The sequence below is a fragment of the Hakea prostrata genome, chromosome 6, assembly GCF_041222555.1.
Source record: "Hakea prostrata isolate BN-2017 chromosome 6, UWA_Hpros_2, whole genome shotgun sequence".
Classification (NCBI taxonomy): Eukaryota; Viridiplantae; Streptophyta; class Magnoliopsida; order Proteales; family Proteaceae; genus Hakea; species Hakea prostrata.
In genome coordinates this window covers 38,611,395-38,629,136 of record NC_142605.1, presented here as the reverse complement: position 1 = coordinate 38,629,136, position 17,742 = coordinate 38,611,395, and the positions used below count along the sequence as shown (strand labels likewise).

Sequence of the window (17,742 nt, the reverse complement as noted above, 5' to 3'; positions counted from 1 at the left end):
AGAATAGAGCCCACCATAAGGATACGGAGAAGAGGAAAGAAAACTTTTCAGCAGAAAACGGAGGCGGCCATAAGGGTTGGAGAAGAAGATAAATCAAGAAACAAGAGGGAAGAAACTTTCTGCTGAAACAGGGGCCGTCGTGAGGTATTTGGGAGAAAAGGAAGCACAGGAGAGAAGAAAAGAAAAAATTACTGGAGAGGTAAGAAGGCTTTTTTCTGAGGAAAAAATAAATAAATCTAGATAGAGGATGGAATGGGGGAATTTTCTAGACAAGAAACTGAACCAAAGGAGTAGAAGAAGACTCACCGAAGAGGAGGAAGAGAAGGCTGTCACTGGCTTCTCAGAAGGCTGCGTCACTTTCAAGTCTCGATTTTTGTTTCTGAATTTTCATCCATTGATGTTTTGTGCTTGGTTATTAAAATATAAAGGACTTTCCCAAAATAACCTTATGAAATAAAAGGAAATATCCCAAATATCCCAACTGAAGTAAAGAACTTTCCTAAACTACCCTTACAATAAAATAAAATCTTAATGTTGAAATATAGTACTTTCCTAATCTACACTTAGAATGAAATAAAATCCCAATGTAACAAAATTTTGTGGACCACAGTACTAAATGGTCCAGATGACTCTTTCTGAGTAGCCAAGCCAACTCTAAATGGAAGACGGGCTGGGATGCACTTAATGGTCAGGAGGCTGCTGTTGCACTTGAGTTGAAGAAGGTGATCACCAAGAACAATGCTGGAATTTCAGAAATTACTCTCTTCCCACGACTCCAAGCCTTCAAAATTGTATTAAGCCATAAAGCTATATATGGCACTCAAACAATCATTGAGGACATGGTTTGAGTAGTTCAGTACTATTGTCACCACCTATGGATTCCATCAGTGTTGCTCAAATCACTCTATATTTGTCTGCCGTTAAGGTAATGAGGTTGTCTTTGTGGTTGTATTGTGGACGATATAATTATCTCAAGAAATGACAAGGTTGGCATTGAGAAGGTGAAGCCTAAACTACAAACACATTTCCAAACCAAGGACCTAAGGGATCTTCAGTATTATCTTGTGATTGAGGTGATTCACACCAAGAAAAGGTCTAGCATATCCCAACGCAATTATGTGTTGGACCTTTTTGATAACACTAGAATGCTTGTTTTGAAACCATTGGACATCCCATTCAATCCTAACAAGAAGTTCAGAGTTGATGATGGTGAGTTATTAGATGATGTCCATCGTTACATGAGCCTAATTGGGAACTTGATTTTTATCATTGTTATGAGATCTGATATCACCTTTGCTATTGGAGTTCTAAGTCAATTTATGCAATGATAGGAGAGGGATGGGGCATTTGATATTAGCGTTGGGGCAGCCTCTGACAGAGGGCACCGCAAGGTGTAGGGGGTGACTGGCAGCATTAAAACCGGACCTTCTTGTTCATTCCTTTGTTTTGTTATTGAATTTCACATTCAATTTGAGGGATCTTATAAACTAGTACCAGAGCAGCGATAATCCCAGGGAGGCAATAGGGCACTGTCTTCATTTTCTGGTGAAGGAGAAGGGGAGCAATGGTCAGCAGAAGTCTTGCTGTTCCTGCTTAGAAAACCAGATTGAGGAGCAATGGTTGCAAGTGGCACTCCAACACCTAGAAGGGGATGCTCTAGATTAGGCTTACTGGAGAAACTGGTTAGAATTCAATTGGTCATGCTTCAAAGAAGCTCTGAAAATGGATTTCGGTGAAGAAAAAGCCAACGAGTTAGATCTGATGGATGTAAATGGGGGTTCCAGAAAGAGGGTTGCAATGGTGATCGATGAGAAGGAGAAGAGGCAAATATAGGTGGAGGGATTTTGTTGGTGGATCCAGAGACAAGTAAAAGAATCTCTACTTAGTTCGTTCATTTTGCGCAAGCAGTCGAAGAGATTCCTTGTTGCGAAAATCTCGCAGGTTCTGTCAATCACCAGTTTGATGTTGGATTGCTCTTAATTTGAGTCTCAAATCAAGGAAATTTCACCAATTCAAAGAGAGTTTGGTTGGGCAGTGCGACCTCCAGCAACACCACCATAGTGTAGGGCGAAAGTGAAGGAGGATTACTCGGCGGCAGCATGAGGCCAATCCGTGTATGGTTTCCGCCATTGTTCCATCCAAAAGGAGTCAGTTACATCCCGATTGGCGGCGAGATTTTAGGAAGAGCTCAATCAATTTTTCCAGGTCCGGCAACGAAGTTTTCTGCGACAATTAAGGTATGCATTGCAGGAGACGTGAGGAAGAAGAAGGTGGTTCGAGCGGCGGTTGGACCGATGGGACTAGTTCGGTTGGGGCAGTTAGCCCAGGGAAATAACCCAGCAAAATGGGCCTTAATTGGCACACTTATAGCATGCCCCCAACAGCCCACTCACTTGTCTCATGGATTTACCCAAGAATTAAATCATGATCCCGTTGTGGGTTCTATTTTTAGGCCCAGCCTGGAAGGTTTGTCTTTTATTTTGTCAATAGTGGCCTAGCAAGTATACAACCAATTGACAAAGAAAGAAGCAAGGGCAATTCTGGGGAAACATTATTCATCCATCTCCTTCCTTTGTTCCTTCAACCAAACCCACGCACTAGGCTGTGCCGAAAGCAGAGGCCCAAATCACTCATCAAACGCAGGTGCAAAGGGTTTTCTCTCCCTGCCGAGGTTCTAGATTAGGGTCAGTCCATGCTCGATGGCGAACGGCAAACTAGATCCGCATACCAAGGCCACCTGCGGAGCTCAATGACAATGGTTGTAAACCCACAATCGACGGCGACAACAAAACGTGCTCTAAATGGCGACGACAACTTCACCATGGTTTCCGGTTGTATTCCGGCAGTTTGTAAAGTCCAAAGAGGTTATACTTGCTTTGCAATAAAGGCTTTTTTTGTGTATCAGTGGGTCTTCAACTTTTAGCTGCCAACAGTATGGCATCATCTGATCTGCCGTTTCGTCGCTGCAATCCAGGAATGGTTCCCTAGTGCTATTGATGTGGTTGGCACTGCTTCTAATCTGTCCATTTTTGGTAGATGATCTGTAGATTCTGGGGTTTCATTTTTTATTTTTTTTTAAAAGGAAGTCAGTTGTTCAGTTTGGAGATTGGGGATTCTCCTACACCTCGAGGACAAGGTGAAATTTAAGGGGGCGGGAATGATAGGACCCTGAGAGGTAACCACGGGGGTGAAAGAGAGGGGGTTAGGGGTGATTGAGGGGATTTTAGATAGGGAGGAATTGATAGGAGAGGGACGGGGCATTTGATATTAGTGTTGGGGTAGCCTCTAGCTAAGGGCACCATGAGGTGTAGGGGGTGACTGGCCCCGTTAAAACCAGATCTTCTTGTTCATTCCTCTGTTTTATTATTGAATTTCACATGCAAATTGAGGGATCTTATTGTTGTTTGTGTCTTAAGATGCTACGCAAGTGCACGTGTCGCAATCAAGTAGTAAATAATAAGTAAAGTATCGATCCCTCGGAGAATTTTATCTTTAACTTTCAATGTAAAAGTAAAACTGATTTAAACAAAATTAACAAGATTGATTTGTGATTAACGAACTAAATAACCAAATGACAGGTAATTAAACTAAAGAACCGAAATGGAGAATGAGCAATAGAAGGAACTTAATGAGTGAAACGAGTGTTGGGAATCAATTTCCCTTCCCCTGAATTTATAATGCAAATACTATAGTAATACTACAAACCAAAATATATCAAGAACCTGGAATGAAATGGCATAATGGTATTTTCCAATACACATGCATTAGCACCCTAATTCAAAATCTGCATATTCCTATGAAGAAATGAAATACGAATGCAATTTATACCCAATCCCAATCATGGCAATGTAAGGTAAGTGAGTATTCCTACCCAACCTACTAATTAACTAAATCTAATTAAAGATTAAGCTAACTCACACCATTCAGCAAGCATCTAGATTCAATTAACTTTCCAGTTAACTAAAATCATAGCAATCATTCATGAAAGATCAATCAAGAAATGAAATTAATCAATATGTAACATGCTGAATTCATTGACACTAAATTGTATTGCAGTAAAACTAAAGAACACTTGATAGTTACATCTCAAAATTCAGGTTTAGGTAATATTATCATCCCAACACAGCACGAATTTAGCCCATAGCAGAAATCAAATACACAGAAATATATATATAATCATCATTCAACTAGAGTATAAGAAGATAGAGTTATAAAACTGAAAAGAAACTAGGAGCTGCAATGCTTCCACACGAACTCCAACCTTCTCTTCACAATTCTCTTTCTCCAGCCGCTCTCTCTTCCTCCAGCACAAGTTCAGCTCTCTTTCTATCGTATTCTGTTCTGCCTCTCCTCTTCTCTCGTATTCTTATCTCTCCTCTCCTCCTCTTCTATCGTATTCTGATCTCTCCTCTCCTCCTCTTCTCACGCAGCCCTCTCTCCCTTCTTCTATAAATGCATTCAATCATTAGGGTAGAACCTGGCCGTAGGATTAGAACATTCCTCCTGAGATCCAGGGCTGAGAACAATCGTGTATTTGCAAGAATAACGTCCCCTTAAGTTAGCTCCTTCTGGTCATTTCCACATGAATTAATTCTGGGAATATTCTGCTCCGTAATGCTGCAACAATCCTTACAGCAAAATTAGAGGACAAGTTCTTCTTCTATTATGGATCTTCACCTACATTGCCAAGAGAGAGAGGGTTAATGATATTCATCCATTAATCTGAAGAAAAATTCATGCAAGAGTGACAATAATGACCTTTACAAGATGCAACATGTTAAGACTCACTAAAACAACGTCTACTGACTACTAACACTAAAGCAAAGATAAAATACTCTTAAATCAAGCATTCTCAAGTATAAAATTACCAAGCTTAACTCTATTTCATAGAGTTATCACTTATCATGCAATCTATTAATGAGGCTCACTAGGATGTTGTTATTCATGTGCTTCGATATCTTAAGGGTTCTCCAAGCTAGGGCTTGATTTATCGCCCCAACAGACAAATGGATTTGGTAGCTTTTTCTGATGCAGGTTGGGTAGGACCTTCATTGTGAGTAGTGGTTTACTAATAGATATTATACTTTTGTCAGGGGTAACCTAGTCACATGGCTGAGTAAAAAAAAAAAAAAAAAAAGTCCCATTGTGAGCTCCAGTGCCAAAGCTGAATACAAAGTTATGGCCCATACTGCTGCCAAACTTATGCAGCTTAGATCATTACTTCTAGAGTTGGGTTTTTCTATAGCCTCTCTAATGAAGATGTTCTGCAACAATCAATCCGCTACTTATATTGCAAGTAATCTTGTGTTCCATGAGCCAAGCAAACATATAGAGGTGGATTGCCACCTCGTCCAAGATGTATTGATGAAGAAGTTAATCGTCACTCCCCTTGTGTCCTTTTTCTAGTCAGTTGGCAGACATTTTTACCAAGGGGCTGTTTGCTCCTAGCTTTCACATTAACTGCACCAAGCTGAGCATGCGTGACTTGTATGCTCCACTTGAGGGGGAGTGTCTGACTCTGTGATAGCTAGGAGTTTTTAGTCCTAGCACCTGTAGCTTGGGCTTTTTGGTCCTTGTGTTTTAGGTGGTTAATAGACTTAATTCTTTTGGATTTGTATTGTAAGTCTGCTATATTATTGATAGGGGCATAATTGTCATATTACTTTATTTTAGATATAAATAGAAGGGCCTGCGATTAAGAGAAAACCTCCACTCGCAGACTTTTGCTTGCGACACTGCTTTCTCCCTTCTCTCTCTGTTTCTTCTTCTCAACAGCTTGTTTGGTTACAGAGCTCTGGGGTTCTAACAAATATAAGTTGGATAGTTGTTGCTTGTATCTCAAGATATTACGCAAGTATACGTATCGCAATCAAGTAATAAATGATAAGTAGAGTATTGATCCCACGGAGAATTATATCCTTAACTTTCAATGTAAAAGTAAAATTGATTTAAATGAAATTAACAAGGTTGATTGGTGATTGACTAACTAAATAACCAAATGATAGGTAAAGAAAACTAAGGAACTAAAATGTAGATTAAGCAATGGAAGAAACTTAGTGAGTGACCAGTGTGTTAGGAATCAAGTTTCCCTTCCCCTGAATTTTATAATGCAAATACTAAAGCAATACTACAACCCCGAGATAATTCAAGAACTTGGAATGAATGGCAATATGGTATTTTCCAATACACATAAGCTAGCATCCTAAATCAACATCTGCATATTCCTATGAAGAATTGAATTAAGAATGCAATTTAAACCCAATCCAATCAATGGTAATGTGAGGTAATTGGGTATTCCTACCCAACCTACTAATTAACACAACCTAATTAAAGATTATGCTAACTCACACAATTCAACAAACACCTAGACTCCATTAATTTTCCAATTAATGAAATCATAACATTCATTCAAGAAAGATCATTCAAGAACTGAAATTAGTCAATATAATATGCTGAATTCATTAACAATAAAGTGGATTGCAATAAAACTAAAGAACACATGATTAGTTACATATCAAAATTCAGGTTTAGGTACTACTATCATCCCAACACAGCAAAGATTTAGCCCATAACAGAATTCAAATGCATAAAACCAAGTATAGTTGACATGAGAATAGAAAGTAAGAAGATAGAGTTATATAAACAAGAAGAAACTAAAGCTTCAATGCTTCCACACGAGCTCCAGCCTTCTTCTCCAGCAAATCAGCAACTCCAGCAGCTCCTTGCTTTCACAAGAGCTCCAGCATTCGTTCTCTACCTCTCCTTGCCTTAGCCGAGTCTCCTCTTTTCTCCTCTTTTCCTCTTCTCCTTTGCCTTCCACGTTTTTGCCTCCTTTGTACCCTTATTTTCCCCCAAAAGTGCTAGGTTAAAATTGGCTTGTAGGATTAGAACATTTTCCTTTAATATCAACGGCTGAGAACCATCATGTATTTACAAGAATATTGTCCACTTAAGTTAGCCATTTTTGGTCATTTCCATTTGAATTGGATCTGAGAATATTCTGCTCCGTTGCTGTAGCAATACTGCAGCAACTCTACAACAAAGTTAGAGGAAAGCTTCTTCTCCTATTATGGCTCTTTACCTACATTTTTCAAGAGAAAGAGAATCAGTCAAATTCATCCACAAATCTGAAGAGAAATTCATGTAAAGGTGACAATAATGAGCTAAACAAGATTCAACATGTTAAGACTAAATAAGACAACATCTAATGAATACTATCACTAAAACAAAGACAAAATGCTCTTAAATAAAGCCATCTCAAGTATAAAGTTACCAATCTTAATTCTATTTCATAGAGTTATCAATAGTTCGTTAATTAGCATAGTCGTTAGTGCTTTAATTAATACCTGAAGTACTAAGACATGATTTCACTGAATGCAGGTCATTATTGATATGGAGAGGCATAAGAAAGATTTTGAAGAGCATATTCATGAAGCTCAGCATTATCTGATGTGAGAATCTTATTTGTCTATCTACATATAGCTACACTATTTTTTTGATTTTTTCTAACTAGGAAAGAACTAAACCAACACTTAACCAAAGTAACCAGCCATGATCAGGGCACGTCCATCTATTGTGGCGGACTGTACCTCACAGTACCTTATCGTAGTGTTAATGCTCTTCCTCAAGCTGATGTATTCAAGGCACCAATGCCCGAATTGCAATGCACTTTCTGCAGGTTCAAACCAAAGTTTGGTAGAGACATCACCCAGTTGATCAGCAGTAGAAACAAATGGTCTTCTGGATATGCATTAAAATATGCATAACACATAGTTAAAACATAGGCATATACATCATCACTAGTCAATATCAAATACAACTCGTGCAAATTGCGCAAGTGTTAGAGCTTAAATAGCAAATTTGGTTCCTTGGGGATAGAAAACCAAAGAAATTTCTGTAGAGTATAGACTTAGAAGCTACTATGTCGACTTCACTCAATCCCATTGTAAGTATAACGAAGTTGATGTGCATTGTCCTCTGATTGTGGCACATATGAATCCCTTGTCATAGATTTCACGAAAAATCTAACATAATCTAACACCATAGACATGTATGTCACATTATCAACATTTTGAACTAACCCATCCTAGGATATGGGTCACCAAACCGTGACGTAGTAGCACTAGTACTCATTGATCCACCATCATACGAATCATATGGAGCCGCTGAGAGCATGTATTGTGTGCAGGGTAGGAGAGCATCTTCATGACAAATGAGGATCTGATACACCATACTAAATTGAGAATGACAATAAGAAGCAAAGGAATGCCCTACTAGTATGTCCCTTTCAGTACAGTGGGTGGGGACACAACACATTTATAAAATCTTTGTCTAGGCAAGAGCACCTCTTACAACAATCCTTGATTCAGGGCAAGAGTACCCAATTACAAATGAAGAATTAAACAAATATAAACAATAAACACCTCTAGGGTGGGGCACAAACCCTTTGTATGGATGTAGAATGTATGTACTTGATTGGTCTCCAAACTCCAATATTTCAACCTTAAGATCAACACCTCAGCCTTCTTGATAAAGAGGATGAGCCTCCAAACGAATTTTGGATTTAGGGACACCAAATGGCTAGAGCTAAAGCACAATTATGAGAATAATAATAGCTTTGAAATGTGTGCTTCTGAGAGTCATTAAGACCCCTATTTATAGCCAAATGATTGGGTTTGAATGGGTCCTCACGGATAAAAAAAAGACATTTTTGAACTCACAATCGACCTATTGATGTGACCAAGGTTGACCCCCTCCTCCATAATTGGGCCCAAAACTTAGGCCCAAAGGGCCCAATCCAGAGCTGGCCAAATACTTCAGGGGTATTTTGGTCATTTTTTCAGCCCTTCTGGCGCAATGGCGCTCAAGATGGATATGGTTGGAACCCCCTCGATCCAAGGATTATGGATCTAATTTTTTTTTATTTGGTTTAGTATTTTGTTAGTTATGAAAGAGTCCCAATCCATAATAATTTCTTAGTTTGAGTTGTGTTGGAGTGAGAGTGAGTTGTGGATAAAATAAAGGCTCTTTAACAAAGAGGTTTCTTATCTTTTAGGAGTTTGCTTTTGATTAAGTTTTGTCTTTATTGCTGGTTGTGAGTTACTTTGGTTAGGCGTCTTTTCCTAAAGAGGACTCATAGATAAGGTGGTTCTTAAGTTGGTCTCCAAGTCTTAGTTGAGTTTGAGTATGAAGGCTATAAATAGCTGAGTATTCTCTGTAAATCTTCAGTTTTGGATTAGCCCACAATCTTTGATCCAAAAGAAGGGATCAAACAGATTGAGCCAAATAAAGTTTTGAGTGTTGTGGAACACAGGATCGTGGTTCTCTTTGGGAGCATGGTGGGAGATCTCGCGAGATATCTCGTTTTTTTAGCTTGGCGAGACGAGATGGAGGGCGAGAGCAGCGAGTTGGGATATCTCGCTCGAGATCTCGCCATATCTCACCATATCTCGCCCTGGATCTCGCTGGAACTCTCAATTTTTACCTTTTTTTGTGGATTTTGGCTGAATTTTCACTTGTAACTACTCTTAGCACATCTACAACAAGGAAGATCAATCATTCTCTACTTGTCTTATGAATTTATGATTTAATGACTTATATAGAACTTCTAATGGTTGTATAATTATTTTATTCTTGAAAATTGAGATTGTGATACACTGATACTCATATGGATGGAATTTTATAACATTTAAGTTAGTTGATGCATTTGATATACTTGCTTTTCATTTATATGCCTTAAAGGTTCTATATTACATGCTATATAACATTGCATTCCCTAATCCTACTACATTTCGGTTTCACACTATGGGTAGACTTAGAAATCATGCATAGGGTTGTTTCTAACAAATACAAGGCCACCAACATGTTCAAAAGACCTTAAATAAGCTAAATACCAAGTTTCAACCCAATTGGGACCCTAAAACCCACCGAGATGGGCCACCGAGTTGACGCCAAAAAGTTGTATATCTCGACCGAGATGATCGAGATCTCTCTTTTTCAAGGTGGCGAGATCTCTCTCGAGAGCGAGATCTTCTACCATGTTTGGGAGGTCCACAGCGAATTTCAAGGAGTTCTTCATTCACAACCAGCAGCTATTCCAGATTCACAGTAACCATTAACCATCTTCAGAAGTTACCTACAAGTAACACCCCCAGCCCCATTCCCCTCTTCCTTCCTCTCACAAAAACCCTTCCCCACCCTGCCCTGCATTGTGCAGTGCCATAAGGACCTCCACACTCCGTCGCACCCTCTCCCTCTTCCTTCCCCTTCTGTTCCAGTAAAGCCCCACCCCTTCCCCTGCATCAGTAGGCCCCTCCCAGCCCCTTATTCCCTGCAATAGCAGCACACCCCCCCCCCCCTGTTAACCTCTCTTCTCAGCCCCTCGAGCTTCCTTTACCCCTTCCCCTAGGATCGCACCTAGCCCATAGCTTTTAGTTCTATTGTTTTTTTCCGCAATTAAGCCTAGTTTCTTTGGTCTAGAAAGAATTCTGCTTATCCTCTTCTTTCTTCAAAAACTTATGCCGGTAATAAAATTCTGAAATCTGAATCTGTTTAAAATTCTCATCATATCCTACAGTCTAGATCGGTGACACCAATCAAGTTGCACAATTGCATGAAAACCAGTTCTGAAACAGCAGAATAGCAAGACAGTTTCCCTTTCCTACGCGAAATTCCCTCCAGACCCTAATTTTGAATTTTAATTGAAGTTCAGACCTGAATTACTGTTACAGCAGGGTTCTTCAGAGCTATAGGCTACCCTAAACACCCTGAATCAGCCTTCCAGTCTGCTGGAATTTCTGGGCAGTCCTTAGATTTAGGAAAATTCCCAAAATACCCTTAACCCTAAATCTGGGTTTACATCACCTATGCACTCTCATGGTCGACTTTTTCAGTGTAGCCATTTAAAAATAGTAGTTGTAAGCCAACTGGCGTGGCATTCGATTCACAATCCACCATTTCATTGACCGTGGGTCGACTTTTTACCAAGAAGCTACTACAATTGATACTGTGAGGTCTTTAGGACAGTGACGGTTGAGTAGCCCATTTTGGCTCACAGTTGAACGCGCTTCAGTTCAAAGACTTTTCTAGGGCTTTCCAAAAATAATTTTAAATTCCCTTTATACCCCCTAGGACTGACCTAGTAGACCCTTTTGCTCATGTGATTTGTTTTATTAATATTCAGACTTGAAAATTGCATGCTTTTACGTTTTGCCACTTTCCTATTTTAGATGCATGATCTTCAAGCTTGTCTTTTCTTCATTCTTGAGTCCTTGGAGTGTACTTGCATGTAGATAAGTCCAATCTAGGTCCTCATATCCTGAGTCCCTTAATTTTGGTCTTTATGTGCCACTTGGACTGCTTCAGTGCAACATATGCTCACTGCTCAAGTGTATCTTCTTGTATTCTATTTGTTCTTTCTTTAATCACAAGAATAGATTATTAGGTCTTCGTTATATGTGCTTGTTGTGATCATTAAAACCTTCATCAAGGCAGTTAGGTCATTTGACTAACAGAGGAATGGAGGCATTATTTGTAAGGCCAAAATTGGCCTCGCTAAATACTCTATGTACTGCTGCACTGTAAGGCTGGTGCTTCAAAGCTAATGTCACTGTCGTTCATGGAGACCACAGTGCATATGTCAGATGTTTGCATCCTTTCCAAACAATATGGTGAAAAAATTTTGCTCCTCACTCTTCATAAGTTTATTTAGAGTATAATGGAGTTTACATTATGTTTTGAGACGAGTCTTCTATGAAGATGTGAAGAGTTCTATTTCTTATTTGGCAGTTTCCCTACCCTGTTTTTTCCTGCTACTCAGTATTCAATTTTTTAAAGCAGTAATTAACGGTGTTTTGTGCTTCTTTTAACCCAAGTTTTTCAAGAAAACTTAATGCGGATCTACTGGCGGCTGAAAGGAAGATCATGGAACATGGCATTTCTCAGAAACAGCGGAAGATGCAAGAAATTTCAGAGGCTGCAACTGTCGCACGCTCGGTCCTTTATAACAAGTTGCAAGAGCATTGCATGTCTTCAGTACAGCATTTCAAGAAGGCTACAGTAATTAGAAGTCAACTAAAATTAGTCACTGAATCCCATCCCGCAAAAGCTGATTATGATCAACATCTTCAAGCTGATGCTGGTGCAGACTCTGTTGAATACAAGAAGCAGTCTCTATCAGGTACTTTCCTGTATATGTGGGGGGTTCTGCAACTTTCCTTTCCACCAGACACATGGAGGCCATTGCTTTATCACTGTTGAGAATTTTTTAATCTAATTCATCAATGAGTAAACCTATGCTCGGTTGTGCACTCTTAGTTTATGACCTTACCCATGGCATATTTCTCCTCGCTGACGAAGGAGCTGGATTTTTTTTTTTTTTATTATTATTTTTTAACCAGAATATGTGGCAAACAAGAAGATTGAAGTTCCAAAGGTTGGTGCAATGGTACGTGTTCCTTCCCTGTGCAAGAATGCGATGGTGTTAAAAGTTGAGCCATCCAAAGAAGAGATTGTAGTTCGAAACGGTAATATGAGATTGAAATTGAGATTAAGTGATGTTGAAACTTTATAGGTGATGTAGACATTCACGTGAACATTCTTGGGTTTCCATGAACTAAGGCATGCTTTGTTTCTGCATATACATCTAATTACCCCACTTCGGTTTCGTTCTGCTGAGTGTAGACGTAGACACGCATCAGTGATGAAAATGTGCGGTAGGGTTGTCGATCCTATATGACATGGAAGTTGGGCAGTTCACCTGTGGCTTGATGGTTCATAGGATGGTGACAGCCTCCCTGTTCGAGCCACTAGTGATGGCTGAACTGGGAAATTTATCCAGCCCATTTTCTTGTGTTTATCAACCTTTGGAGTCCCAAATCAATCCTCGGTCTACCATCTGTTGACTTTTTCTGAGTTTTGAAAGTATGAAACACATTTACCAAAATCAAAAAAGCTAGGCAACTTGGTTCCCGATGGCAAACTAAAACTTTTAAGTGGTACAGTTGCGCAAAATGAAACGATAATAAAACGTAGAAGAAATTATCAAGGGGGTTTAAATAATTAGACTCTGTTTTTTTTTTTTTTTGGGGGTAAGAAGGTAAACACTTCATTCATTAAAAAAAAAATACAGATGCACAAAAGAAAGGAAAATTACAACAGAAATATGCATTAAAACACAAGGTTCGGACCGAACCAAGAAGCGGAAATTGACTAAATTGTCGTACATGCAATAGACAGGGTCATCCAGGCTAAAGGATGGGTCAAGCCAAATAAACCTTTAGAACGAAAGCTGTACCAAATACAACAACAGTTAAGCACCAACATCCACATAGGGGGAGACACGCCACAAGGGCGGAAACGGACACGCCACAAGGGCGGAGACAAAACACGCCACAAGTTCGGAGATAAAACATGCCCCAAGGGCGGAATTTTTGTTATCGCGTTGGTAGCACCAACATTGCGGAGAAGGTTTTGACCTGCCATCCGTCACTATCGTAGAGGTGTACCTGCAGAGCTCGCCATAGAAGAAACTTATACTTCCAGAGCTGAAGTTGTTTTGCGGTATGCACCAAAGCTCGCTGCAACCAGATTTTTTTGTTTACTTTAACAAAAAAATGGAGAATAGAGAAGTGGGCGACGAAGAGATGGGAGAGATGGAGAGGAAAGAGAAAACGAAAAGATGGAGAGAAAAGGTAAGAGTGAAGACAAGAAGATGAGGCGATGAGAGAGATCGATAGGAAGAACACCAGATCTGTTGTTCGAACCAAATGCGGGGAAGACAAAAGAGAAAAAAATAAATTCCAAGCAGATGAGGGAGGTGAAGAAAGCGGAAAGAGGAGGAGAGGAGTAAAAGAGGTAGAAACGGAGGCTAAGAGACTACAAAGGCAAGTCTCTCCGCCTCAAACGGCAGAAGTTGGGGTTTTCGTTTAGCGGGGTTAGGGTTCTACTTAATAAGTAGACTTGCTTTCAAGTGATGTGACCACACAGTGCCACCACTGGAGGTGATGGTCTAGTGGTCCAAGGTTCACTCCCAAGTGGTTTGGTAGTTTTTGTCTCAGGTTCGAATCATCTTTGCTCTTTTATTTCTCACATTGGGTAGTTGTGTGTTCTTCAACCTGGGTATGGGGTCACTATTGGTTTTTGTGAATTATGTTATGCTTCCGGTGGGGTTATCCTGACGGGGTCAGTGCTTGAGCTAGTAGTTCACAGGGCTAATGCCAGCATAGGTCGAATTCAAAAGTCCGAAAATTGTCTAGCAGGGGCGTAAGGGCGTTGCTACTGCATTCCTTTTTTTAAAATAAAAAATTAAAAAAGAGACCACACAGTGCCAGGTCACCAAGATGGCTGAAGGTAAGGAAAAAAGGGGCAATATTTTGGTTGGGAAGCAGGGTTAGGTGTAGTTGAGGTTCACATCCTTTACAATTTCCACCCCTTGTAATTCCTATCTAGGATTGCGAGACGGTGTAGTTGTAGCTTGTTTTGAGTTTGGTTGGGTAATGATGCGGATCAATTATACTTCTGGATCCGACTGAGCCTCCTCTCGTATCTGGGAGGATGAGTCCTACAAGAAAGGTTAGATGCGGGCCGGCTTGTGTGCCGGGCAGCCGCCTCCGATGGCAAAGTCAGGATAATGAACAGAGTGAGGTCTCGTGCAAAAGCTACACAAGATTATACTTAGAGTGTATTGGTTTGCTTACCGGAGGGGTATGTCTATGCTTTTATATTGTAAGTGTTACCTTTTATGTATTTGGTAAGTTAGACCAACAAGGGCTATTGTTTCTCCTAGGATCAAGCTTCCTTGTCGTTGGTCCCATTCAATCAGCTGCTGAGTTGACCTTCTATATCAAGGATGATTGCTATATATGTGGCGTATGTTACGCTTTCGGTCATGGATGATCGGCATATTTCCCGATTAACTAGCATGTGAAGCCCCATCCGGGTCAGACCCGATCAGGTAGAAATCTTCCGTATCAGGTAACTCCTGTGATAGGGACTTCCACAAACACACACACATAAAAAATAAAAAATAAAAAAGGGACACAAAGTAAAGTGTGAATCGAAGAACTATGGTAGCTCTAGGGCCTTAGAGGTAGCACATATTAGGGTTCTTTGGCAGCATCCTTGTTGGCCTTTTTTTTTAGTGGGACCAAAAAAAAAAGAAAATATTTACATCTAGGTATATGAGTTTCTTTTTTCCTTTTCCTGGAAGCGCGGCTCACTTGGGTCGGTTTCTTGCACTTCCATTGTTGCTCTTTTTTTGATAGGACAAGGAATATAACTTTTCGTATATACAAGGCTTTATTCTTGCTCGAAGGAGATTTGAACTTTTAACCTCTTTTTTTAATTTTTTTTTTATTATGTTTATTTGGGCCAGCTTGCGCGCACCTCGATTACATCCTTAGAAGGAGCTTTGTCGTCTGCAAAAGGTCAAACCCATGACTTCTCCACTGAGAAGTATGGAGCTTACCACCCTACCACCACGTGTTTATGTGTCAAAGAAATAGGTTAGTCTTTTCTTGTCTTTTCTTTTTTAATGTAGAAACAAGACTTTCGTTTTTCTTAATTTTTATTTTATATTAGAAACAAGATTTGAAATTTCAAAAACTTGGATTCATTGGTTCTTAAAACCTCTTTTTAACTAAAAAGAAAAAAGGAAAATTTTGGGGAAAATTACTTGATTAGCTAGTTTTAAGTTTTCATTTACAAAAGTAACCACTCAAAGTTTCACTTAACAAAACTAGCTAAAACTAAGTTTGGATTTACAAAACTAGTCAAAATAGTGATTTTTCTTTGGACATTTTTACCTCTAAAATTAATCATACCAATATAGGAGTAAAATGTCCAAAGGGAATGAAAAATTAGTGATTTTTTCCTTTTGAACAAAATAGTGATTTTCCCTTTTTAATGTGGTTAATTTTAGGGTTTAAAATGTTAAAGGAATGAAAAATTAATATTTTGACTAGTTTTGTAAACCCAAATTTAGTTTTAACCAATTTTGTTAAGTGAAACATTGAGTGGTTATTTTTGTAAAAGAAAACCTAAAAGTGGCTAATCATGTAATTTTCTCAAAATTTTTCAACCCCACCTTCTAGTAAGTCTCTATTTAGCCTTTACTTCCTTCTCGAAAGTTTTATCTCTAATCATACTGTCATAGTCATATCATATCGTATAAAAGTAAAACTTATATCAGTTATGGACGATCTTTCATTTGCCCAAAATGCCCTTCTCCCAAAGGGACATAACCTCCTTCAATGCAACTTGCACCTTTTGGAAACAAAGGACCTCTTAAGAACTCTACCAAAATAAGTATCCTTATTTGCAACCAACATACCCTCCCGTCACGGAACACACCAATTGAAAACATCGCACTAGCCCACGATTCCACCTGTTCTCCTCATCATACCTAACCCCTTTCCACAATATTTATTGAATCCAACATGGAGGTATTCCCCGTTTCAAACATATGGGTACTCAGTTAAAGTTGAGGAGCATGTGTTGCATAGCAACCGCTACTTGAAGAGACAATGCATACTGCTTTAGCACTAGAGAGTTGGGTTCTATCGTATTTCCAGCAAAGTCAAAGAAGGTTAACGTGGTCTGGTTCCAATTTTGGATTATTGTTGTATTTTTCCCAGGGCACAGTGCACTTCTTATTTAGATGATTATTTAATGCATGTTTCTGTGTGCTTCTACTAACTTCATTCCATCTTGATTAATGCAGTCTTGGCTTCTTAATTGGAGGTTGTTCAGACCAAAGCAAAGTAATAGCATATCAGAATTGATGTTTAAAATATATACTCACAAACCTACTCTTTGTAGCTACCGTTGCTGTCACATCCTCGCTGGGTTTTACAGTTGCACCCAAAAGCAATTGCAATTGGGCCAGTTACCCCGGAGGAGTCTCGTTTGACCTTATTGAGACAGTAGTGGTGGTATATAGCACTGCCTGTCTCACCTTAGTCCGCAGCAACGTATCCAACTGGCGCTCATTTTCTCTCATGCAATTTTTTGGCTTTAGGTTGCTAGAGAGAAATGGTTTGTGTATCGCTATTTCAATCTCAAAGCTAGTAGACTTGAGATCTATGATCAGTCTCAGGAAGTAAGCATTTGTATTTTTTTATTATTATTATTTTTATTATTATTATTTTTTTTTGGGTAATACAGTAAGCATTTGTAGACTCCAGTGTTCTGCAGACATTCTGTACTTTGCATTTGTTTATTCAATTAATCCATCATTTCCAAATTGATTTCACCCCACATGATATTAAAGATGTTTGAAAGGTTCTCCTTGGAAAGCACAATCTTAACACGCTTGTATCTCCATATTCTGGGCTCGATAGTGATGAAATCCAAAAATTACTTTTTCACTCATTTCTGTGAAAACAACGGCTATGACATCCACAGCCAAGGTTAGAAATCATATAAGATGAAGGCCATCGTGCCTATCTTTCCACGACTGAATAAATCTATTTGTAGAAAACTAACACCCAAACTTCATAATGGTATTCTTTTTCGTAGTTTCATTGATTGAAACCTCCTACTTTGTCCTACTTAATTACATTTTCCCATGATCATATAAGATCTTGCACTTAAGAGGCTGCCACTAAGTACATTAATTGTTTTTCCATCAATTAATTGAATTCTCCTACTTAGTGGCAGCCTCTTAAGTGCGATCTGTCATGGTACAAGCGTTCACCCTGGCCCCAAGGGGATTCATCACATGATATTTATCTTCTCTTTTTT

At 39.2% G+C, this 17,742-nt stretch overlaps 1 protein-coding gene across 4 annotated transcripts in view; it reads left to right on the top strand.

Moving 5' to 3' along the window:
- LOC149013969 (DNA mismatch repair protein MutS, type 2) overlaps nt 1-13,335 on the top strand; it is a 162,086-nt gene extending 148,751 nt beyond the window's left edge. The window contains exons 14-16 of one of the 4 annotated variants that reach the window (XM_089158269.1): nt 7,381-7,451; nt 11,874-12,178; nt 12,399-13,335. In XM_089158269.1, the coding sequence (XP_089014395.1) occupies nt 7,381-7,451; nt 11,874-12,178; nt 12,399-12,571 (549 nt within the window). In that variant the 3' untranslated portion in view covers nt 12,572-13,335. Of the gene's footprint in view, nt 1-7,380; nt 7,452-11,873; nt 12,179-12,398 lie in introns of those variants that run through there. The other 3 variants (XM_089158266.1, XM_089158265.1, XM_089158267.1) reach the window with 3 other exon arrangements.
- The last annotated feature ends 4,407 nt before the right edge of the window (nt 13,336-17,742 follow it).